Source organism: Drosophila takahashii, chromosome 3L (genome assembly GCF_030179915.1).
Source record: "Drosophila takahashii strain IR98-3 E-12201 chromosome 3L, DtakHiC1v2, whole genome shotgun sequence".
In the NCBI taxonomy this organism is placed as follows: Eukaryota; Metazoa; Arthropoda; class Insecta; order Diptera; family Drosophilidae; genus Drosophila; species Drosophila takahashii.
In genome coordinates, this window is record NC_091680.1 from 8051107 (window position 1) to 8076198 (window position 25092).

The following is a 25092-nucleotide window of genomic DNA, read 5'->3' on the forward strand; positions in this document are numbered from 1 at the left end:
GAGCTGATGAGTCTGGGAGAAGATGAATTCATGTTGTTTGAGGTATGGCATTCAATTTGAATATTTTTCAATCTGTCTTTTCCGGCATTTTTTAGCACGGAAGCATAATCATCCACTCCTTGAACCGGACTACTGAGGACTACTGTATTTATCCTTATCATTTTTATTCGGAACCCCCAAAGTCCATATGGATGATGTTTCGAAAGGGCAAAACCCAATTGCTCCCAGCGGTCTTAGAGAGTACGTTTTTATACCCTTGCAGAGGGTATTATGATTTCAGTCAGAAGTTTGCAACGCAGTGAAGGAGACGTTTCCGACCCCATAAAGTATATATATTCTTGATCAGCATCACTAGACGAGTCGATCTAGCCATGTCCGTCTGTCCGTCTGTCCGTCTGTCCGTCTGTCCGTCTGTCCGTCCGTTTCTACGCAAACTAGTCTCTCAGTTTTAAAGCTATCGGGATGAAACTTTCATAAAAGTCGTATTTCTATTGCAGGTAGTATATATGTCGAAACCAAACGGATCGGACAACTATATCTTATAGCTCCCATAGGAAGGATCAAAAAAAAAAACGTAAAAAAATTCTAGCTCCGGTGTTTTTTAAAATTTTACCTTCTACTCTTGGGAACATTTTTTTTTATATATTTCTGAATTTCGGTTTTTTTGTTTTTTTAATCGGATCACTATATCATATAGCTGCCATAGGAACGGTCGAAAAATTAAATGAATATTTATGGGAAAAAAATTATATCTTTGTTGGTTTTTATTACATTCCCTTCTACTCTGGGATATGACTATTTTGAAATATTTCCGAATTTCGATTTTAATTTTTAAAAGATCGAACTATTATATCATATAGCTGTGATAGAAACGATCGAAAAATTAATGTGAAATAATAAGAAATTTAACATTTTTGCGATTTGTAAATTAATAGAATGATCTGCAAGGGTACATAAGCTTCGGCTTGCCGAAGCTAGCTTCCTTTCTTGTTTCTAATTATTGTTGCCTTTACTTTAATGTCTCCGATCTTTCAGTTAGTATGATATCGTTGGTATGCTATATTCTAACTATCGCAGTTTATATTAGCATGAAAAAGCTGAGAAATGTGATCGGCAAGTGTTTTATGTGCAGCATCTTCTGTATGTTTATGAACGACCTTCTCTCTATTCTGGACAAACTGAATATATTAGGCGACTTTTGCTCCTTAGCAGGTTAGTAGATACTATTAAATTTAGATTTCATCGCTACTAAATATAAAATGAAGTTAGGTAAAATGTTACAATTCCTAAAGTGATAAGTTCGTTGACTATTTTCAGGATACAGTAAACATTTTTTCAAAATGGCCTCTCTTCTGTGGCTTTTTGTCATGAGTTATCAAATGTGGAAAGGACATAAGACGGTGAAGGATGATGCGATACGTTATCGATTCCTGGTCTACAATATCTTCGCTTGGAGTTTGGCTGCTATTCCGACTGGATTAATATTGTTGATAAATCATGGCTGGGAGAACGATCCCTATAAATGGGATTGGATGCCTTTGGTTGGTTTTACGCGATGCTCTGTGAACTGTCAGTTTAATTTAAAGCTTTATTCAAGCTGTTCTAACCTATATTAATGCTCGTTTTCAGATGAGAAGCGGTCTGCATGGATGTACTTTTTTTTACCGATACTGTTTCTCTTTTTCATCGTAATGTACACACACATTTCTAAAGTTAAACCGCAACTAAAAAAGTTTTCGCAACGGCAGCAGATGATGCCGATCAGTTTCAATTTCGACAATCACACGTAAGTCTGATTTATTTTGGAATTTTGTAACCGATCTTAATATTTGTTCCATCTCTTAACTTAGTTATTTTGTATTTCTACGGCTGTTTACCTTGAAGGGCATGTTCTGGGCCGTTAACTGCCTTTCGCTTTTTTTGGATAGGCCTGATATTTTGTGGCCTGTCACTTGGGCTGAAAAATATTTCAATTTTAGTTTTGGAATTTTTGTTTTTATGTTTTTGGCTCTTAAGCCCTGCATTCGTGATTGTAATAGCGACCATTACGATGCAGCGACGAGTACTTGCAACCACTGTGATATGCTATGTAAGCTATTATTTATATTACATTTAAGTCCTACATATTAATAGAGGCCTACAATCAAGGACAATCATTCCAGATCAGTTTAAAATAAACAATGTTACCAACATAGTTGCTCGCTCTTATTTTCGTAAACTTTGGTAAAGATTGCTATCCTACGATTATATTACCAAACCTTGAACAGATTTTTAGCACACAGTCCACATTAGCCAATGCACAAACCAACGATCATCAAGCCCTAGAACCAATGATCTAAAGTCACCTAAATGAACAGAATACACATTTTTAAAGCGCCAGGTAATAAAATACGATACGATCATTTTACCTTGCTTAACCATTTGTTTGGTCTTTTTAACCGTGGACAGAGTATTATAATTTTAAAATAATTTTTAATTTATAGCTTTCAATCCACTAATTATACTTCATAAGGATTATATTACAGAATAATGGTTAAATATATTTTTTAAAAAGGAAGGTATTAGGTATTGATTTATAAAAACGATCAACTGCAACCAAGCATCACGATCTCCAAAATTTATGGTAGGTTCCCACAATAATTTATCAAAACGACAAGCGGCAATTGAAATGAAAAGCCTGTGCAGATGGAGGACTGCTGATCACCCAAGATTAAGGGGATTTTGCGCGCAGGCGCACCATCAAAAGTCATCAGGAAGGTGTCACAAATCATTCACACGACAGGGGAGAGAGGAGAAGAAATGCGGCGCGGTGAAAGTGGAAGTCATATTAAAGCGACCGAAGATAAATACAGGAAAGCCAGAAATTGAAACAGTTGCTTGGAAAAATCACCCGAAATTCTAGGGGGCCGAGCAAGAGCGGCAGAGCAATTCCAGCGAAGCGTTCATCTATCGTGTAATACAATCCGTGCGTAACTATAACTACTTAGTACACGGATGCATCTTGTATCTACGATACGCGAGGTGAACAAACTCCGCTCTGCGCATGCGTCGCTGGCTTCGCGGGAAGTGTGTCCTCCTGTTGCTGTCATCCAATTTCAAAACATGAAAAATTAGTCCATTTCCGTCGCATAGATCCATAGTTGCCCAGCCCCATGTGCTCACCTCGACTCATCCTTCGGCCCTGGGTTGAACGAACTGCAATTGTATCCAGTCCTGCACGGCAGACTTGTTGCCGTTTTAGCATCTCACCCTAGGTGCATTGAACTCGGGCTTAAGATAAATTATTGGGGTTGTGGTTGAGGTTGTTCTGGATTCCGAGTACAGTCACCAGGATGTGAGCTAATCGGAAAATGATCCACCTCGGAAAGGAAGAAATTTATAAGGTGAACTTTAATTTCATTTGTCTAGAGAAAGACAAAATGAAAAAATAAATTTTTAAGGTAAGGGTAAAGGTAAGAGGTAAAAGGTTAAAGATAGGGTAAATCAAATAAACAAACTTTTGTAAATTTTTTTTTAAAACATTTTTCTTAAACAAATATTTATTATACAATTAAGTTAAATCAGAATTCTGAAAACATTTTAATTTAACCCGCAATGTACATGTAACTATTATATTTGTAATACATCAAATCAAATAAGCCTTAGGCGATTTTAATAAACAAAAACTCAAAAACATTGAATTTGCTGGATACAAAAGAAGACGTTTTGTCGAAGTTATGCCCAGTTAAGGCAAAAATACATGGAATACTTTTAAACATAGGATCTCCATTTCACTCCCCTATTTACCGAGTGGAGTCCGACTGCCAAGATCGCAGTGCAATTAAATGGCAACCAAGCAAGCGACACTCTGGTTCCGCTGGCAAACTTTGGGCGACTGCCATTACAACCCCTCCCCCATTTACCCTCCTCCAGCGCCTTTCCCTTGGGGTACATTAGAAACCGAGTCCTCTTCGCGGGGTGTAGTGAAAACAGACGAAGCGTCTGCTCTTGGTATCAGAGATGTTCAATACCTTATATTTTAAAATAGCTAAGTCAAGGTGTTTAATAATAATTTTAAGGTACATAAAATATTTTATAAAGAAACATTTATTTACTAAAATTTAATTTTAATGAGTTTTAAAAGAAAAACCTAATTATACCTACTAGAAAATTAAGCAGGATATTTAAAAGATTGTATAGAAACGAATAAATAATAAGGCATAGAGTTTAATTATATAATTATATTTTAAAGCTTAATCTAATTATGGTTGTGTAAATAAATAATATTAAAACCGTTTAAAAATTTTGTGGAAATCTAAAAAAATTAATTTTAAAATGGCTAAAAAATGTCTGGATGGGCAGTTCAGCTCTGGAAACGGAATCTAACAAAAGTGATGGACCGGCGCTGACTGCACGTTCTGCCCGCGACTATTTTTAGCCCCGTCTTTGGCTCTCCGTCTAGTTAGCATCGGGGCAGATACACGTACATCCGAACGCACGGATGTATCTGGGTATCTGAGCATTGAACGCATAGTATATATCCTCCTGTTGCCGAGGGCTGTTGCGGCTGCGCTGCCTTACTTCTGATATTCCATTCCATCCATCGGATGCAGTTGCCGCCAGCTCGGCGATCCGCTCGTCTCAATTGCATTCCAGCGCGCGTTCGGTACGGATACGGTTTCGGTTACGGCGGACAAAAGATACGGATACAGCAGCGCCAATCGGATTAATTGCCACATTGGATTATCAGTGAAAAGTGAAAGTGAAAGAAAACCTATAGAAAAGTGGCATTATACTATTAAAATCTTAAAAAGTGATTGCTTAAAGTTCCTAATATATATTAAAGAACATCGATTGTGAATTAAATTCAACTAATCAAGTTGGATTTTTAAAAACTGAAATTCCAAGATTTTTCCAATTAGAACTCTTAAATCTTGCATAAGCAAAGGAATACAAAAAGTCATTTAAGGTTTGTTTTAAAACTATAGTTTAATATTGTAGCATACTTTTTTGATTATTAATTCAAATGTCACTGAAAAAATTAGGTATAAGTTAAATATCACCATCATGCTTTAAACGTCTCATATAAATATAAGACATACCAAAGAGGAAATATCTTTGAATGAGCACAAATAAACAATACCCAACAGAAGATAAATAGATACATTATTTTGGATGCAATATATTTGTTATATTTAGAGCTATTATTTTTAACGGTTACAAAACTGTTACTTCCAGTTATAATAGGAAATATATTTAAAAAAAAAGTTAGAAAACTTATTCAGCCTCTTAGTTTGCCCCCTCTATCAGAACTTAATACAATCGCCAGAAATGAGTAATACCAAAGTAACTCGATGTCGTCTAAGTAGCTGGTGGAATGCGCAATATTTTGCCGACCGGGGATCGGATCCTAAAAAGGGAGCATCTTTCAGTGACCACATCCCAGAGCATTTAAGTGGAAATGTGGAAATGTCTGGAGCGGCGAGCCGAAACAAAGGCAGCTGAATTTAAATTGGGAACCGACTGAAAAATGTCGCATGTTCGATGGGGCGCCCATTGGCTTAAAAATGAGTAAAAAAAAGAGGCGGCAAAACGTAAACAACACAAAAAGAGTGAAAGAAGCACAAGTTCAAGATTCTCACAGATACTCCCAACTCACACAAACTCATCCGTGGAATAGCTAAAAGTAGAAACGCGCGCAGACGAAGCAATAAACTGCACGGAAAGTAGTTTAATGCAGTTTGCTGGGGATCCTGGGCCCCGTCACCCAAACTACCCCCCACCCCCTCTCCATCACCACCACGCCTCTTGGCGCACGACAAACAACTACAAATACAACAACTGCAACCACGTCGCGCCGCTTAGTTTTCCTCCGCCGATCGTTTCCCCGATCTATTTTCGTACCGCTTTGGGATGTGTAGTTTTTCGTCGCCTCGAGTAATTTGTTTCTTGCATTAGTTTTGTGGAAAATCTACACTGCAAAAAAGTTATATAGAAATGTACTTACCTTTTTTTGCCAAATGAAAAAAAAAAGATATATTTGCTATATATTGGAGGTCTCTATTCTATTAAAGCAACATTTATTTTAAAATAAAAAAACTGAGATTTACATTTGCACAAATAGGTCAAAAAAATTAATAGCACATTTTATTATGTATATACAATATTTCTTCATAAAATCTATATTTTTAAATAAACGAAAAAGCATAATTTAGTTTGTCCAATTTTGGTAAATTTCTTTGGATATAAATTTGCACAAAACTTAAATAGACAAGTATATAGTCAACTAAAAATGAGCAGTGCAGATTCGGCAAACCTAAGCAAACTTCAGCCCTGACTAAAGAAAATTTGCCCTCAAACAAACCAATGGCAATGTTTATTTAAAACTTTGCACTGCCAAAGTCAACTTGCGGTGGCAGTGGCACAAGCCAAACGTTAGTTTTTCCCCAGCGACATCAAAATAATGGAATGGGGGGAGCAACAGCAGCAACAATAACTATTGCAACACCTACTCGAGGGGAAAATCTGGATGAGCCGGGGAAGGGGTCTAGATATGTCAAGAGGCCGACGACATTGCAGCAGAACTACAGTCAAACTTCTTTAAGCTAAACGTCTTTATTTACTTCACTTTACCTCTTGTATTTTTTTATCAGAAAAATGTAAAATACTGGATATTGATTCAACTGTCCCAGTTATTTTTTCTTAAAAGTCAATTAGGCTTAAATTTTTTTTAAATACTTTAGAAATTTATAGGTATTCTAGTCCATAAAAATTATTTAAAAAATTGTATATAAATTTCATTAATTATATCTGAAGTACTTTTTTTTCCCCCCTTTATAAAAGGTTTATATTTATTCAACAATAACAGGTATACTGCTACCTATGTGGCAGCTTGAGCAGGTTGTAAATTACAGGGGATAACAAAATGTGGGTATAGATGTTTATACATTAACTCTATATTATTTATATTTTAAATTTTAAGCTTTAAACGGTTAAATGGATCTTAAAGGAAGGTCATGTGGGTGGTATTTGTATCTGAAGTACAAGTTCAAGTTATGTAAGTCAGACTGTCTTTTGAGTTCCTTGCTCCGAGGAAGAAGCAGCTGAAGACGTCAGCAGAATCGCTGCAGGGGGCACCCTCACACTTGAACACAAAAAGATAGACGGATACGCACGCGCACCAAATGTGAGCGAGATGCGCATGTGGTCATAAAAACGAGGGGAAGTTGTTGCCTATGTCTATCGCTCGGGGGACACTTCCGTCTCCAGATCTGTGTACTTCGTGGTGCCCTGCATGTCTGCAGTTGCTATGTACCTACCCCATTTCCCTGGCCCCCTCACATGTGGGAACCGCTGGAGCTGGAGATTGATGTTGGGACAATTTCACGTCCTCCTGTTAGCCGGGCATTAAGTGGCATTAAAGTTGTCCGGGCTTATCGCTCACGAGCAGAAGCTCGCACCTCAAGATGCAGCTACACAGGAAAAAATTCTATTCAAAAACTAAAATGTTTTTGAAGAATTGAGAAATCGAATTCAAGCGAAATCAAGGAGATATTTATTTGATTATATATATATTTATGTTTTGAATTTAAAAACCCAAAGCTGGTATATCCGATTGATACTAGATAGCAACATATATAAATGTTTTTCCAAGTGTCATTATCTTTCACCGAGCTCAACTGATCTCAACTCATTTCCGCTGGAAATCCATATATTCGAGTGCGCCTTTATGGAGGATCGTTAAAGTCAAGACAGTCCCGAAATTACATATGTCAAATTATGTTTAATTTAGGGCATTAGCCAGGTACAGTGGTGTTTGGAGAAGCTACTGTTCTATACTGTACTGATAATTGGGGAGGTTCCCATGGAATGCATTACATTTTATTGCTCAAAGAAACTTTTTTGTACTTTAAAGTGTGTTGTTCACTTTTTTAGACGACGTGTTATAACTGTAAAAAATTAACAGTATGTAAATATTAAACAGAAAGTTTAGAAGTATAGAAATATTATAAACAACAATGACCTCGAGTTAGAGGTCACCGAAACTTAACAATTTTTAACATTCTTAAAATTAAAGAATTGAATGTGGATGTGTTCTAAAATTAAAGCTATTTAAATCATGGCAATACTATTATTATTATTTTATATTTTGAAATTATTTATTAGTTTTTGATCAAGTTTACTGAATACAATTTTTATTTCAAATAATAATAAACACTGGTTATTTTTCAGCATGCCCACGCTGCAGCAAATTGCTCTCCCGATGGAAGGCGATCAGTCGGAGCTGCAGACGCCCCCGCTGCCGATAAACCCGCCTCCCAAGTTGCTGGCCAATGGAATCGTTTACGGTTTCCGCACCCGGCACCTGTCCTGCATCGAGGAGAACGACTCGGACTCGCTGCACGGATCGTCCATTCCACACGCCTACGATATGATGCAGCAGGCGGACGAGACCTTCCAGAAGTTGAATGCCAACGAGGAGCAGGACGAGTCGGGCAGTGAGGAGGAGGGCCTGGAGAATCTGGACGACACCATCGCCATGATCGATGAGTCGCGGCTCCTGGAGGCCGATTACCTGGACGAACTGGTGGCCGAGGAGCAGTTGCAGGAGCAGGACGAAGAGGAGGAGTCGTCGGATCTCGTGGACTCTGGCAATGTGGAGGAGGACTTCTGGCAGCCGAGCTTCAATCGTAACGACATCATGATGACCTCTGTCTACGGAGCTCTGAATGGTTCCTTGACCAGTGAGGTGTCCTCGAATGCCATGCCGGGATATTCCGATTGCGCCACGCCCAGAAAGGAGACGGAAGCCGTTTATGCCACGCCGGAGAAGCGACGAGCCAGCAATCGAAGTTTCGACTCCACCTGCGCTTCTCTGACCAGTTCCCTGTATGGAGGATCAATGAACTCCTCGCTGGATCTGAAGTACGCCACCTTGGGCGGTGGAGATTTGGGCAGCGGGGGAATCAGTGGAACCAGCACTTTAAGGGGAACCTCGGTGCCTCCGATGGATATATCTATGATGTCCAGCGATGGAGTGAGTGCCCTCGACTGGGGATCGGCCAGTGTGAGCTGTGTCTTGGACTCCGGCGAGGGTAATCCTGCCGAGGAGCTCAACGAGGAAATGGCTGCCAAGTGCCTGAGTGCCGCAGAAAGTGGTGAGTGAAAGTAACACCTAGATTTTATTCCTTAACTAGGAAAAGTAGTTTCTAAAGTCCCATTACCTTTCGTGGGAAAACAACAGGATATCATTTGATATTCGATTTTATTTTTTAATCGCCAATAATCGTAACGCCTATTTTGCTAGGCCTTAAAACAACCGTTAGGTGGAAACTATTAACCCAAAACCACTTAATTAACTGTAACTTGTAAACAAAACTCGGCTTTTATATTGATCACATCGGCGATTTCTCTGCTGATTTCTTCTTGCTGGCAGGGTAATCCATCAATGCGTCAGGGCATTAAACTCATTTACAATCCTTCATTACCGGACATGCAAACAGGCGCACCGTTTTAATGACCCACTCGCAGCGGACCCATTTCGCTTTGCTCGCCATTAGAAAGGCAGCCCGCGAGGCGGCGGCTGACCCCCAGCACTTCCACTTCCACCCTTCCCTTGGTCCTCTCAGTCCCCCAAATCCCCAATCTGCAACTGCAACATCATCAGCAGTATCCTAGGCCAAAAAACTAACAAACTTCCACTGGCCGTGGGGAAGGTTTTGTACACTTAAACAAAACAAGGTGCAAAGATATAGATAAATAAATACAATTTTTAATAGAACCAAAAAATGATAATATTTTTCTAAATAAAAAAAGAAAATAATAACTGTTTATAACCAATTTATTATTATTTTGATTTAAAAAGACTTCATACTTGCGATGTTTAATATTCTTTTTAATCAGTTATCTAAAGTAAATTTAAATTAAATATTAATTTACTAAGTTCTTGTGGTAGACTAGTTTCCAGTGTATACAATTCGATTGGCAATAGAGTAAACAAAGCGAGTGAAAGCCAAACAAGTGGCCAGACTTTGCCCATTTCACACAGATGTTTAACAAGCCCGCCCGGGTCATAAATCATCCAAATGGATATATTCACCGCGTTTATCCATCTCCCATTTGGTTAGCATATGACCGAGTCCCGCGATCGAGTAGATCCTCGGGGTGAAAACTCGCTGACATTGACAGTTTCTAATAAGAAAATTGGCCAAGATTTATGCTCGTGCTGTTGACTTCCATTTTAATTTAAAACTAATCAATAAACTGGCACAGCCAACCGGGCGGCGAGAGCAACAAGAGTGTTCAACAAATTGCCAAATGATGCTGCAAAGTGCAATGTCACAGTAATTTACGTGCCACTCCAATGGCCAAATGCTCAACGGCCACAAAGCTGATGAGAATTTATGCTAAGGGTTAAGTGTCAGCCTCGTCAATATATGCATAGTGGGTGGTTTCGCTGACGGCTGCCATTAAAATGCATTTGACCATTTTCGGCATGAGATCATCATTAGCTGGCTTAGCTCAAACTTAAGAAGCACTTAAAATTTTTTTACAGCGTATTACGAGTTGTGTATTATTATAAAAAATATTCCAAAAAATTACAAATTATTCTTATGGTCTCTAAAATCATTATCTTAAAAAAGAATCAACTAAATCAAATCAAGGCTTTAAAATCTAGCCAAGCTTAATCACCTGTTTCTAAATAAAAATGTTAACTGCTTTTTAGCATTATGTTTTAAAAGCTATCAAATAAAATTTCTAAGATTTTCAATTTCACCCCATGGTGCTGCAATTTCGCGGCTGTGCGTGTGTGTTTGTGCGGAAAAGTGAAAAGTCATGAATCATATACATCATGATCACACCAAAGCGAACCACACCACACGACCATGGCGAACTAGGATGGATGATGATGATGATGAAGCTGCAGCGGCCGGGGCATCGGATATGCGAGTGGATGGGCCATAAAGTTACATGGCTTATCGCTGGAAAACTTTTAAAAAACACTTGAGATTGCGCCGAGAACGAGCGCGGTGGCCGGAGCAAAGCTAAGAGCGCTTCGAAGACGCGTCTACGAACAGGTATAGCTTTTCTACAGAAGAGCCTAAGCACACACACCGCCAAGAGAAAGAGCCACAGAGGCGAAGAAAGGGGGCTTTGAGGATGGAGGTTGGAGGATGGAAAATGGAGGAGTTGTTGGTGGCTTGTATCTACAAATAGACGCGGACTGACGGCCGCAAGACAAAGTCAAACAAAAGACCCAAACGGTAGTTGCCATGAATGGACAACAGACTCGAAACCGGCTGGGAACTACAGTGGACCATCTAAATAAAATATAGATGGACGAAATGTAGCTTTGTTTATTGTTCTGTGACATTCAAAATATGAATTTAGGATCACCCACGAGCCGGAATGATAAAAAAAACTCTATCAAACTAATTCTATTGAAATTGAAAAGTACTAAAATAAAAAGGAATAGAGATAAACATCCTTTGTTATAACATTTACCTATCCATCACAATATTGCGAAAATTTAACAGAATGAGTTTTTTTAAAATTCACATAAATTAAATGTGATTGCTCTAAATTCAGAAATGAAAGTTCTTGGTAGAGACGTTCAACTGTATCTGCATCTGATGGATACGGGGCGCAGACTCCAACTGAAACTTCATCCCGAACGCAGTTGCAAATGCAACTTTGTTGCCCGTGGGCCCAGCATGGACTCCTCGGACGGCCAACTATTTATTGGAATGGATCTCGGGACTCCGACCCAGTCGCAGATTCAGATAGGAGCCCCATAAAATTACCGCGCACGCACCGGCGAATGCGAATGCATTTTGTGTGTTCGATAAAAGGCGAGTCGGCGATTCCCACAATCGACGTTGCACTTGAATTTGAATTCGCAATTGCTCTCTCAATATTTATGAGTTGAACTCTGTAGTTAGTTTCTTTTTTAGGCTGCGATAATAAAATTGCTGCCAGCAAGGAATAGCTGGGATTTAAAATCCAAAAGTTGAGGGAGCATACTTACCGCGTAATTTATTGGTGGTAATTGAGGAAATGTAGCTAAGACTTTCCGAAAAATGAATTTATATACTTAAATATGATAGAGTGGGTCACCAAAATATTCTTTACTCCAATTTTAAGAGATCAATTGTTTAATTATATAAATTTTTGTTCGTGTTGCAATCTAATCTCTTACATTATTTATGGAATTCTTATCTTTTAAATGCTTGCAATTAGACGTCATTTCTAGATTTTTGCCTTGCACAGATTTCCTCGACCAAAATAAAGGAAAACTTGAACCAGATGGCTCAACTTCTGCTTCTACCTCGTCCCGCTCCCCTTATCGATGCCCATTAATCAAGATTGTGTCAAAGGTATTAGCTCATTTCGGGGGGCTCAACATGGAATCGACTCAGGGTCTATGGGGATCGGATCCAACATTGGAACATTTCGGCGATTACAAACTATTACCGTTGTCAACTGCCAGAGGTAACATTTTATTACGTGAGCCCCATGCTCTTTTTCTTTCCCCTGCTAATGAGTAGATTAATTCTAATGTAATTGAAACTGTGCCCGGTTTTCGCTTATCGAAATGTTCGGGACTTGGGCAACCGCAGCGTGATCGCTAATGGGCTGGAAAGCTACCAGAATTGGTAGCTGAAATTGCTGATTTAGTTCGGAGCATTGCAACAATATTTATGAATAGGTGCAGGGCACTTGGACACTAGAAGATAGGGAGTTATCGGTAATTTAAACTTGTGTACCCACAATTTTATATTGGCCTATTTCATAATCATTTTTTTGTAACACCCATTTAAATTACATTTTAGGACAACAAAATTATAAAATAATTAAATAAAAAGCTATGTAAAGTATAAAAAAAAGTTTTGTAAATTATTTTACATATTAATTACTCAAAAACTTTTGTTTCTATTAGAGCATACTCTGCAGATTTATTTATTTTAGATAAAAACTGAACATAAAGACCTGCGACAACTACATTCAGGTTGCTACTTATCTCATCCTTATTGAGTACTCAAAGTATGTGTTAACGATGACTCCATTCAAAAGCAATTTCCACAAATCTCGGACACCGATTCGAGGGCCAACATCCTGGCACATTCCCTCACAAGAAGTGCCTCGCTTATCGCGAAGATAACTCCTGGGGAGGGAAAAGTATCTCGTGGGTTAATGAGACACCAGAGGCACGTACGCTTGCGTCATCGGTTAGTCGAAATGAAAGAAGGGTCTGAACCTGAAGAGCAGCAGAAGGGAGACAAGACCCTTACCCTGGCTTTTATGTTTGCTATTTCCAACTGACACCGCGATAAGCGGCGATTCCTGCAGTCAGCACCTCAATCAGTCAAAACCCATGAAGAACAAATACAAAATCCACAAGTGCTACCAGTGTATTTGAGTGTACCAGCTAAAAGATACCCAGTATTGAAATGCAGAAAACTTAATTGAGTAATTATAAATATACCTATATATATATATCTATACCTATATGTTGAAAATCACAAATGGGTGGGTCTTGAGTCTAATATGATTTTATGTCCACATACCAAAATTGGTAGCGCTAGCTCTGAAGGTCTCTGAGATCCATGGGATCATATGGTTATGAATCTTCACCCTATAAGTAGGCTCGCGTTAGATGCAATATACCCCATCCCTCCGCAAGTAAGGGGTATACAAAAATAAATACAAATTCAACGACAACGAAGCGTGAATGAATTTCCTCGGCGCAAATTGAAAAAAGAGTGATAGTGATAGTGGAACTGATAAGCGACGAGCGCCGTGCTGAGATCGCGTATCGCAGGGAAAGAGAGAGAGAGAGAGAGAGCGGTACTGGAAAACCGGTATGTGTGGAGAGTTTCGGAGAGTTGCCCTCTCAGCTGGCTCAAAGTGGAGACTACTGGCTCGACTCTCCGCTTCTCTGGCACTTTTCTGGCTTTTGCGCTCATTTTCGAACCGCACTTCAAAGCTCGCGCAAGCGTACCGCATGTAAATCGGAACAGAAATCGCCTCCGATCGGAAAACCATCACGACTCGCGATCGATCAACCGGCATTTTCTCATTCGCCACTCTGGATACGGTTTCAAATCGCAAAACGTGACAAGTTCCCTGGAAAATGTGCGAAAATCGATAAATTAAACAAAGCTCCCATGTGACGTATGCGTAATGTGACCACAGTGCGGATAAATGTAATTTATTTACCTGAGTATAAATACGATTTAGTGTGTGTGTGTCATTGTCTAGGAATTTTGTTTCGTCTGCAAAATGTGCAAAGTGTTTTAATGTTTACATGGCGAAATTCCAAGAGTCCCAGTTGACTCATGGGCTAAGACAAAAGTAGATTAGATAACCGTTGACCAACATTCTTGGGAATCTATAAACTTTGATTTACTTTAGATTCGCCAAACTTTTGTGTGTCAATTTTAAAGAAAGTGATTTCTGGTTTAAAGTTTCTCGTGGTACACCTAATAATAATTTCAAAATTTGCAAAATTCAAAGTGTTTAGATATTCTATGAAAAAAACGAAAAATAATATTATTTACATTTAATTGTAATAATCTACATTAATTTCTATATCAATTAGAAGTAAATCAAGTAAATGTCTTTGCACAAAAACTCAGACAACGAAACCAAATTCTTATATCGGCAAGTGTGACAAAAATTAAAATAATAAATTTAAACAAGTGTGGTTTTTTTAAAAGGCATCCTTCACCGGCTCTGTAGATTTATTTCGAAAACGAATTTAACGAAAAGGCATAAAGGAAAAATCCACAAAAGTACGTGCTGATAAAAGTGCCAAAAGAAGGGCAAAACAAACGAGGAATTTGGCCAAAGAAGCTGGACAAAATCGACTTGAAAGGATTCGCAGCTGGAACTACATCCATCCAGCTACAGATTCAGATCCAGATACATATACCAGTGCCCCAAAAGATACGGATACATACATGAGGCAGCCAACAAACCACAAAAGATACATGCCATGTTCCCACTAACCAACCGCTCTTCGAGTGGCAATCGCACCAACAACCACAATACGAACAGCAACCACAACAACAATCAGACCACGAGCTTTATAATCGGAGGTACCGGCAATATTAACAACAACAACAATAACAACCAGATCGGTGGCACAAGCAGCGCTAAGGATAAAGGAAATTTTGAAAATAATTGGAGCTGCAATAAAACAACCGGTCGTCGATCTGGAAGTGGAAATAGCTGCAGTTTTTTAGGTAATTTTTACGTTAAGCATTTAAAAGTCCCGTTAATTGAATGCTTCTCATATTTGGGGAGCCTTAAAAAAGTGGATGTAAGGTGGTTTTTAATATTTGATAGACTCCCCTTTGGATATATTTCTCTGATATCGAAGAAAAATGTGTTCTTAGTTCTAGATTTTAAATTTTCTTAAATGTTTTTCTTAAATTTAACAGACAATTTTTTTCATAGCAATGCGTGGATCAACTAAATCAATGACAGTCATTGAACATTGAATACAAAATTAATGATCTTTTATTAAAACCAATCGTTTCTTCAAGTAATTTCACATGAAATAATTTTCCATTAGCAAGACTCTGCCCATTGCACTTAAGATTTTTTCGTATAATCTCGATTAAGGCGGCTTCTTTGATCACCTGAGGTTTATCTTATGACCATCGCATCTCTTTCATTGGAATGGCTGCAATTGAACAAATCGCATTTACCTTTTTCCGTAATGTCGCTTTTCTGTCGCAAACTTTTAAAGGGTTCCTTTTTTAGCAGCAATTTACAATGCAAATTGCATTAATTGCAATTTTCTGTTCAAATTGAGTTTGTTGCTTTTGTTGCCGTTGCGGCATTGTTGTTGTCTTTACATTAAAATGCAAATACTTTGCACTAATTTACATGTCGCGCCGACGATTGCAGTGGAAAATGTATTTATGTAGACCCTCGCCCGTCCTTCCTTCCTTCCACCATAAAATCACCCGAAGAGACAATGGAAGTCTTTTGTGATGATCCCACACGACTGGGTTGCTTTAGTATCTGTGCGAGTTTAGGGGGAGGAAGTGTAAGTGTGAGCTTGAACCATGTGAAATGCCATAAAAATTCCACAGTCTTTTTGGCTCCTTCCTCTTCTTTGTTTTACACGGTACTAGCGAAATACCACAGTGTACTAAATTCAGTTAATTGATAAATTTTATGTGATTAAATGATTCTGTTTAATTTTGGCTAAAAATTTGAATTTCCGTAAATTTTTATATATAAAATGAATAATTTTAATATTAATTAAAAAAAAAACAAAGATAATATTAAAATATCTTTTGTAATTTAATTTCAATTAATTCAATTCGATTACCTATTTAAATACAAATGTAAAGGGTATCTTTGATTCTAAGTCCCCAACTCTTTCTAGTTGTTCTGCTTCTTATGTTGCGCTTGCGCAATCCCAAAAAGCTTCTTCTTCACATTTTCTGCGCTCTTTTCATTGCGCATGCGCAAATACACACATATGTGGGAAGGGAGAGGGTGGGGCAGGGGTTTTGGGGATGTCGGCACATGCGCTTTGTTTGTCTGTTGCTTACACACTGAGAAAAATAAGAGATGTGGACCAGAAAAAATTAAAAGCCAGATCATTTAATCATAGGTAATATATATATATTTTAGGTTTAGGAATAAACATACCCTTTAGTGATTAATTTCGAATTTAAGTCCTCTAGTCTCTTACAAAATCAATTAAACTTTTTCCCGTGTAGTGGGTTTACTTCTGTTGTGTGCCTGTGTGTTTGCAAGAATTCCCAGAAATATTTTACTTCGAAATTTGTTAACAAGCAGACAACAAGAGCAACAACCACAGAAGCGATTCGAATACATAGGGAACATTGTGTTTTTGTTTGTTGTTTGGCCTGGGCCATGAAGTGTATCAAGTGTTTGCTGGGTTAGCTTCTTTTCTTTTTCGTCGGCTTTGTTCACTGCCAGAGACTTCAAGTTGAAGGTTAAAGTTGATCCGGGGTGAGCTGAAGCCTTTCGATTGAATTAGAAAGAGTTCTGTTGTTTGAGTGGATTTCTCAGAGGTTTACCGGTCAGGACTTTGTTTGAGCCTTAGAAATTGAACGGATAGAAGTATTCTTCAATTTGACAGCAGCTTTCAAGGATTTCAAAGACTAAGGAATGCAAAGAGGATTTAACACTCAACGTCGAGAAATTTTAATTATTGCACAGGTATAATTAGAGCTTCTGCTTCTCGTTTTTAAAACTGAAGTAATTTTAAACTTCCCAGTTTTGATAATCCTTAACTACTAAAGAGATGAATGCGGCCAGGAATCTGAAGAGCATTTAAAATTCTAGCCCGGATAAACCCGGCTTTGCACACTTTAGATCCGATAAAATGATTTATAAAGTCACTAGAACCAGTTCAATGGGGCTCGTGTGCCACTCTTCATAGAGCACAGCCAACCAATAACTCATTCGAACCCATTCGATCTGGTAACCAGCCTTCAAAGCCAGCCGCATCGAATCCGATGCCAATTCGAATCTCGACGCGTGTGGGGCTCCAGACTCCGCGAATCGCTTCCAATTCCACTTACAGTGCCTGACGATCCATCGAAGCACTCGGGTGCATAGTTTTAATTGCAAATCGCAAAGCTGACCAGTCATAACGAGTCTAATTAAGGCGATGTCTGCGCCGCCGCACAAATATCTTGAATATTTTTAGATCCACCAGCTGGGCATTTGCATTCGCAGACGGCAGTATTCAATGTCAGATGTACACTGAACCAATAATTGTACCTATTGATTTTAAATCTATATATCAAGACACTTCCGCCTTTTAAATTGTATGTTAAATATAATTATATAGAATGTAAAAAACCTTTTCAATTTTTCAAAACAACTCCTGCAACTTCAAAACTCAAATCGATGGTCTTGAATTGGTTTTTTCCAAGTGCAGTCATTCAAATTAGAAAGGGAGATCGGCGAGGAAGATGAAGAACTGCGAGCTGTGAGTGGCAATGAGTTAATTTGCTGCCAAAACACACCCTCGGGCCTCATTAGCCTGCACTCCGAGCAGTGCTGCCATCGCTTAGCTTGAAAAACAGGACAGATAAGCCACAAAAAACAGGGAAAAAAAGGACAAAAAATTAAAAAAAAGGACAAAAAAAAGGACAAAAGTAAATGCGCCTCCATTTTTCTGTTTTTACCAATGGGTTATATATTTACTTAGTATAAATGGATTTTAAATAAAATTCAATTATGTAATGATCTACTGCTCCCGACTCACAACCTTCTTTGTTTGATTATTTTACCATGGTAAATTTTTGTGCGTATACGTAATAATCTAAAATTATTAAAATAATAAAAGCATTTCAAGTAACTATATTGGTAATACAAAAAAATTTAATCTGCGTCAAACCCGAATAAGAGTCGTTGAAATTTTTTTCTGACAAAAAAGCAGAGAGTAAAAATTGAGAAATTTTTAAAGTGTTTTCCTCTTTTTTTTGCTACAGAAAAAATCGTACCATAAAGAAAATCCATCGACTGCTTTACGTCTCTTTAATAATTTGTAAAAAAAATTATTTTTTAAGAGCAGAACTATAAAAATGATGGTTAGAAAGGCAGAAAAACAGGTTTATACACTTTCGACTAGCAAAAATAACACTCAAAACCTTATTTTTGAAAAAAGGACAGATTTCCGGATAGGGGATGTTTGAAATTTTTTCCGGATAAAGCCGTTAAAAAAAGGACAGATCTGTCCGGAAAAAGGACAAAATGGCAGCACTGACTCCGAGTGAGATTTATAGACGAGCTGCCGGGGAATTAGTTGGAAATGCAAAAACCCTGAGGGTCAAGCACATGGGCGGCGGGTCGAGGGTGCGGAAGGGGCAGCAACAGCAGCCGCTCTGCGGGTTGCCCGGCTAAATGAGCGCCCAAAGTGTCGGCCAAGCTCGCCAAGATTGCATTATAGCCACACATGGCAGGGCCGATGAGCATGAATGATGAGCAGTGGGCCAGCAAAAAATGGCAAGCTTAGTTCAACCATCAGACCCAATCCCATAAAAATGCCATTTCGCCTGTCGTATTTTATAAACTGTGCTAAACAGTGTTTTCTTTTGCAATTTGGAGCATTTAAGGGCTTTACTTTACACTAATCCGTAGTTAATTGGACTGTAAAGCGATGGTAGTTATATATAGGTTTCTGTCTTTCATCTTAGTTCCTCTATTAAAGGGAATTTTAAATATATTATAATTGATTTGATTTTCCTTATGTTTTAGGCTCTTATCCCGAAGATAAAATTTTTTAATGTCGCACTCAGCAATAATGCGCTCATTTTCTCAAGTTCCATCTAACTTTTACAATTTATTAAGACAACAAAAAAATTTGTATTACTCACCATGTGCAATGAAACAAGTTGGCTGCTCCCTAACAACATAAACATGTCCGCAGCTGGGGGGAAATATGACTTTCCATTTGTTTTTGCATTTGCTGTGACATTTTGAGTTATTTGACACTTTGCAGGCGCATATCATCTTTCCCCTTCTCGCTGTTTCGCCATCGCTCTTTCGGTCTTTCTTTTTGCAGTTTATTAACTCATTATTTTGAAATCAACTTGGCCCGGCAGGCAAAACGTGTTGCAGAAGTTTCTGGCTGACAACTTGACTGCACACCAGCAACATGTGCCTGATGTTGCTGCTGGCGCTGTCGCAAGTGCAGCACAACTTGCACAACTTTTCTCCTCAGTTGTTGATTAAGTACTCCGGCACTCTTTCTCCCATTAGCGAGCGAATATTATTCATTAAAATTTTATACGAATTGTTGGCCACCGCAATTGGGCACAACAAGAAGTTATGCCGCTCTTAATTGATGCAATCAATAATTGTGGCCATATCTTTCATTTCCATCGGCGTAAACTCCTCTTTTTTTTGGTTCCCAAGAAAACCGCGATTCGGTTGATCTCTATCATCGAGCTCAGCATACCGCACATAACCACACATAACAATCAAATTCACACCTATAAACACAAAATTAGCAAATTCATAAAAATTCAGTAGTCTTGAGCCGCTTTTCGCATAAAATTGCGTATAAAATTTCAAACAAAACACTTTTTGAATGCCCCGCTTATTCGGATCTAAGGTTAAGCCTCCGAAACTTTTATCTTAAATGCTTAAAAAATCATTCACAAAAAACACAAAACCAATTAATTATTTTCCCATTTAACTGTGGTTGCTGTTTGGCTGTTATTTTTTTGTAGATTGCAAAATTCAAGGAACAACAAAAACAGCCACTGCCTTTTACTGCGTAACATTTTGTTGTAGTGAGGCGGCCAAAACAGAGAGATAAAAATGCTACAGCAAAAAAAACTATTCACATCTCATCTGTAGTGGGTACAGTAAAGATAGCTTGCTGACTATTTTTGAGAAATTTACATTTTATATTTTATAATAAGTACTTTCTTGCCAAGGCAATTATCTTTTTAAATGCAAAAATAATTTCTAAAATTAAATAAAATTTTTATTGATAAAATCATTTATTTTTGTATAAATAAATATAACTACATTAGTTAATTTCCACCGTACTCGCAGAGTATCCGCTTGGAATTGTGGCAATCGCTGTGAAGTTGTAGGCGTGAGTAGTTTGCCGATGTCTTTGGGTCTGTCGGTATCTTTTTCTGATGTTTCGAAAAGAGACGTGAACAAGTAGCCGAGGACATGGCCACCGAATTCAAATGGAGTGGCAAAAAAGAAGTAGCGAAGAGATACAAAATTGTATATCTCGTGGCGATCTGTTCAATGGATTTGCAATTACATTCATGAAATTTAATTGGCGATGGGAAAAAACCTTGAATGGATTAAGCATGTGGGGACAATGTGTTTTTAAAAGGAGTAAATGCCGGCATATATGATGATTTATGGATAATAATTCCGACTCATTGAGGGATCGACGTGAATTTTTGTCCCTGGTGGGAAGTTCCCCTTGGCCCCAAATCTAGTATAGTATATGGAATCTGATTATTGCATCTAGCACATCGCCCTATCAGACCTTGCGATCTCCATTAATGTTAGCCCATCTTCCCCATTAAAATCTCTCGCAACAAATGGTCGCCAAAAGTCACGTTTTCTCCGAAGCCTCCCCTGCATAAAAGTTAAGATCAACATGCGATAGATCGTCTGAAAAGAAACCAGCGTTCAAAGAGACGTGCAAAAGCGATGAACTAACATTTGCTGACTTTTGTTTACAAATGCAAATTTACCTATATTATTTGCACTACAAACCCAGGCCATCTATTTCCATCCAGCTCCACTCCAACTATTTATTTTGGTTTTATTTTTTTCAAGCCCCGCGACAATTTGCCATGCAAACTTTTCGCGTTCAGATAGCGGCGAAACAATTGTTTATTTAGACCCGAGCCGGGCAACGACAACAACAAGCAAAGCCAATTACCGTTTTTAATTATTTGTAAATATTGAAAAAGTCCGACCGACTTTTCGCTTGGCGCCCGCACAAGTAAAAAAAGCGCAAAAACCACCGAAATTCTTATCGATTTGGCTGCCCAACAGGTGCGCCCTTCTGCGGGCAAGGTGCGAACCACACCAAGGGGTAACCTTTTCACTTATATTTGTAGATATGTGTATACATATGTCACCACAATATCTAATCTCAAAGGTCTTCACATTTCGCGTGCCAAATTCCATTTGAATGAGAATTAATTCTGTAGTAACAAATAAAAAATGGATTCAGGATTACCATTACCATTATTACAATTAAGAATATATTTATTAATATCTAAGATAATTGTTTTAAATTTTTTCTAGGTTAGGTTCTTTAGTTTATTAAATTTATATGCAAAATTAAATAAGGAGAAACTTACTACTCTCTCACTAAGTTTTTTATTATATTTTATCTGCTATACAAAACAAAAATTCTTTTTAACCTTATCTTTTTCGTTTTTCAATCTACCATCTTACACTGGTTTGTCACAAAAAATAAAACCTTTTTTTTGGCAATATTTGAACATGCGTGGGCATGAACACCAAAAAATCAATAAATATGAAGTGCACTCGTATGATAATTTGAATTTTTTTCCGCATTTACACGTAAGCTTGTTGCTGTCATAATATCGGCGATTGTTTTTTCGTTTTATTTCCAGCTTAACCCCTTGGCTGACTAATTTTTGGCAAACGAATGTGCGATTTGAGTGTTGTCATTCATTCACTTATTGTTTCCTCTTTTCGACAAAACCTCAGCTTCGCTTTTACAAAGTGGGCGTGTCGCATTGCGGTAATTTATGAAGTGTTTTTTCTCACTCTGTTTAATTGCTGCTCAGATGATTTAGTGTCTTTACTTTCTGCATTTCCTCTTGTTGTCTTCTCTTATGACTTTCACCTCGCCAAAGTGAAATTACGGCCTAATGACTAAACATTTCATTTAATTAGAAGATTCATCGCGCAGATAAAACCGAAACAATAACAAAAGGGCGGAACAAGAAAAGTTTTTTGAACTCGGTGAGTCTGTAATCTTTAATCTTGGCTCATTATAAAAATTTGGCAATCAAGGAAATTGATCTGACACCTGAAACCTCAAAGAGGATTACGGCTATTTAATTTTGATTTTGATGGATGTGAAGATTTCTGGGAAGAAATTTTCTTTCTTGGCCAAAAAATATCTTGAATTTTTGGCTGTAAAAAAATGTTGTTTGTAAAACAAACCCCTGCCGTTATTTTGACATTTCGGATAGTTTGGTGTCGAACCCTTTTCCCGTCCACTGACTCACCTGGAACCTGCAACGTTGCAACACTGCAGCGAATTAATTTATCAACATTTACCGCTACAATGTCAACGCCAGCAGAGCGGCACAGAGAGAAGTTTGCAACATTAAAAGGCCATAAATTCGACGGACAACTGGCCTGGCTCTGGACCCATCCGACTTCCAAGAAGCTGGCAACTTGATATAGCCAAACGTTTCTGAATATATATAACCACAATTTCTGGCGAGGAAAACCTCTGTGCCGAGACCAAAGTTTGATTTATGCGTTGCGATGCTCAATGGGCGATACGGGGCCGAGCCAAGGAAGTAACCGCAGTCAAATTTCCAGGCCCAAACGGCACGACTACCAAATGCGCTCGCTGGCCAGCGTCTGCCTGCCGGTTAAATGCAGCCAAACATAAATTATAGGCCATGGCTAAGTAGGAAAACTCTTGGGCCCAGCAAGGCACAGTGGAAAGGTGAGACCAACGAGAGATAGCACAGGCTCTAAGCGAGAATTTCCTTTCCCTAAATGAGTCACTACAATACCTACTCACCAGATAAACCTTTGAAATATAGGTGTTACTTTACATTTTCAGATAGTTTTCAATAACTAATTATTTTAAATTAGTTATGTTTTGAATCATAATATTTTATGCTATCTGGGTTTTTTTTTATATCCGCAAGTCAAATCCCCTTTACTGACAATTGAGATAATAAAATTACAGAAAAATATTCTGAACTATAGTTGATTTAACAACTTTTTAAATTTCTACTCTCGGTTCTGAATTAGGACTTTAAATACTTTAAACCTCACATTTCGTTAGGATTTTTTCCAAGCATTTTTTCAATTATCCCACCGTCTTTTGCATTTCCCAGCAGCTTTTCTGGCCCCTACTACTTTCATAATATTGGCAAACATTTAACGAAAGTCCATAAACACAATACACATGCCCAGGAACTTCACCGGCTTACTAGTACAGCCGAATGCAAAATTTCCCTCCACTGCGGATGTTGGGACTCTTGAGTGGCTGTTTGCCAGCTTCGATCCGATCCAGAGTCGGAGTCGTCGTCGGATACATGTTGCCGCCGTCAATGTTTCGCCTTTGTCTCGTAAATTTTAACATTTTTATTATAAAACCAAGCAGCACGGCTGCTGATTTCTCACACAATGCGCGCGATTTATTTTGTATGCATTGCGAGGCTGAAATTGATTAATTACAAAGCGGAAGAGTTGCCTTTGCTGTTGCTGTCGCTCCAATCCAATCCAGCCGGTATAAGACCAACATTTTGTTACGATTATTCATTGGTTCATTTTTCAAGCTTAATTTTCTGTAGATATTATTACGATTTTGTTTTTATTACACCAAGCGCAAATCAAGTATTGTAAGCTTCGTGATTTACTTCGACCACGATTCTTCAATTGTTGTTCTATTTATTGTTATTCTGAAGGTTTCTGCATTATCTAAATGACACTGACACCACTGACACTCCAAAGTGCTGGAGTAAAAATGTGTGAATCAATAAAAGCGCTTAATCGCTTTGGAAACATTTTTTATGGCTGCACCAGGCAGACCCACCAAATGCCACAGACAAGATTCGAATTACAAAAATTTAGAGTCATAAAAATATAGACAAAATATTCCAGTACATTCTTACTATTTACTAGATTTTATAAGGCCCAATAAATGTATATGTTGTAAAAACGTAGCATTGAAATTAGCTTTAAATAACAATTCAAATTAAAGATTTAAGTCTCTTAAGTATTGCACTTCCTACTTTGTATATAAAAGAAGCACATGGTTAATCAATATAATTACAAGATCTGTCGCCTTTCACAGTCTGGCGCCCTGTAAATTTCCCATGGAATGCAAAACGAAAAAGTTAAATCTCAAGTGACAATGGGGGGGCAGTAATGTCAGTCGCACTTACTTTTAATTGCTGTCAAGTGTTTTGCAAAACCCTAAATTGGCATCTCATCTGTGAAGGAGAAGGGCGGAGGGGTTGGGGGCCTTTGGGGGGTTATCCAGTAAAATGTCAAAACAATTAATGCCAATCGACTTGCGCTAGATACAAATTTGTTTTTCCATCGCAGTGCCGTGCCGCAAGAAGTTGAGACATAATACTTTTGATGTCACATGTGTGTTTGCTTTTTAATGATTCTGTGTGCTACTTAAATTTCACGGAATTGTCGTTGTATTTCTGTAGCCGCTGTTTTAATGAGCTATTAAAATGTTTGGGGAATTGTAGGACATGTGTAAGAGCAAATTGCCATGTAAGAAGAACACTAAGCAGATTCTTAAAAAAATTCTGCTTTTATGAAGAGGATTTTTTTTATGAGATCTGCCACCCCTTAATGGTCCTATAATGAGATCAGCTCTAT

General features: G+C 38.1%; 2 protein-coding genes across 8 annotated transcripts in view; both read left to right on the forward strand.

The window, feature by feature from the left end:
• Window positions 1-1051: 1051 nt before the first annotated feature.
• On the forward strand, window positions 1052-2144 carry LOC138913155 (probable G-protein coupled receptor Mth-like 7). 2 transcript variants are annotated; one of them, XR_011418786.1, is made up of 4 exons: window positions 1052-1212; window positions 1318-1569; window positions 1630-1786; window positions 1851-2143. XR_011418786.1 is itself a non-coding variant. In XM_070215735.1 (4 exons), exons 1-3 carry the CDS (start codon window positions 1089-1091, stop codon window positions 1690-1692), a joined length of 411 nt encoding a protein of 136 aa, XP_070071836.1. In that variant the 5' UTR covers window positions 1052-1088; the 3' UTR covers window positions 1693-1786; window positions 1851-2144. The 2 variants fall into 2 exon arrangements, 1 of the variants encoding a protein (XP_070071836.1); XM_070215735.1 differs by having other exon boundaries at window positions 1318-1541; window positions 1851-2144.
• Window positions 2145-8212: 6068 nt separating this feature from the next.
• Window positions 8213-25092, forward strand: part of rols (rolling pebbles) — a 60225-nt gene continuing 43345 nt past the window's right edge. For 3 of the 6 annotated variants that reach the window (XM_017141582.3, XM_017141584.3, XM_017141585.3), the window contains exon 1: window positions 8213-9137. In XM_017141582.3, the coding sequence (XP_016997071.2) occupies window positions 8213-9137 (925 nt within the window). Of the gene's footprint in view, window positions 9138-13954; window positions 14187-14682; window positions 15228-25092 lie in introns of those variants that run through there. The other 3 variants (XM_017141589.3, XM_017141590.3, XM_070215557.1) reach the window with 2 other exon arrangements.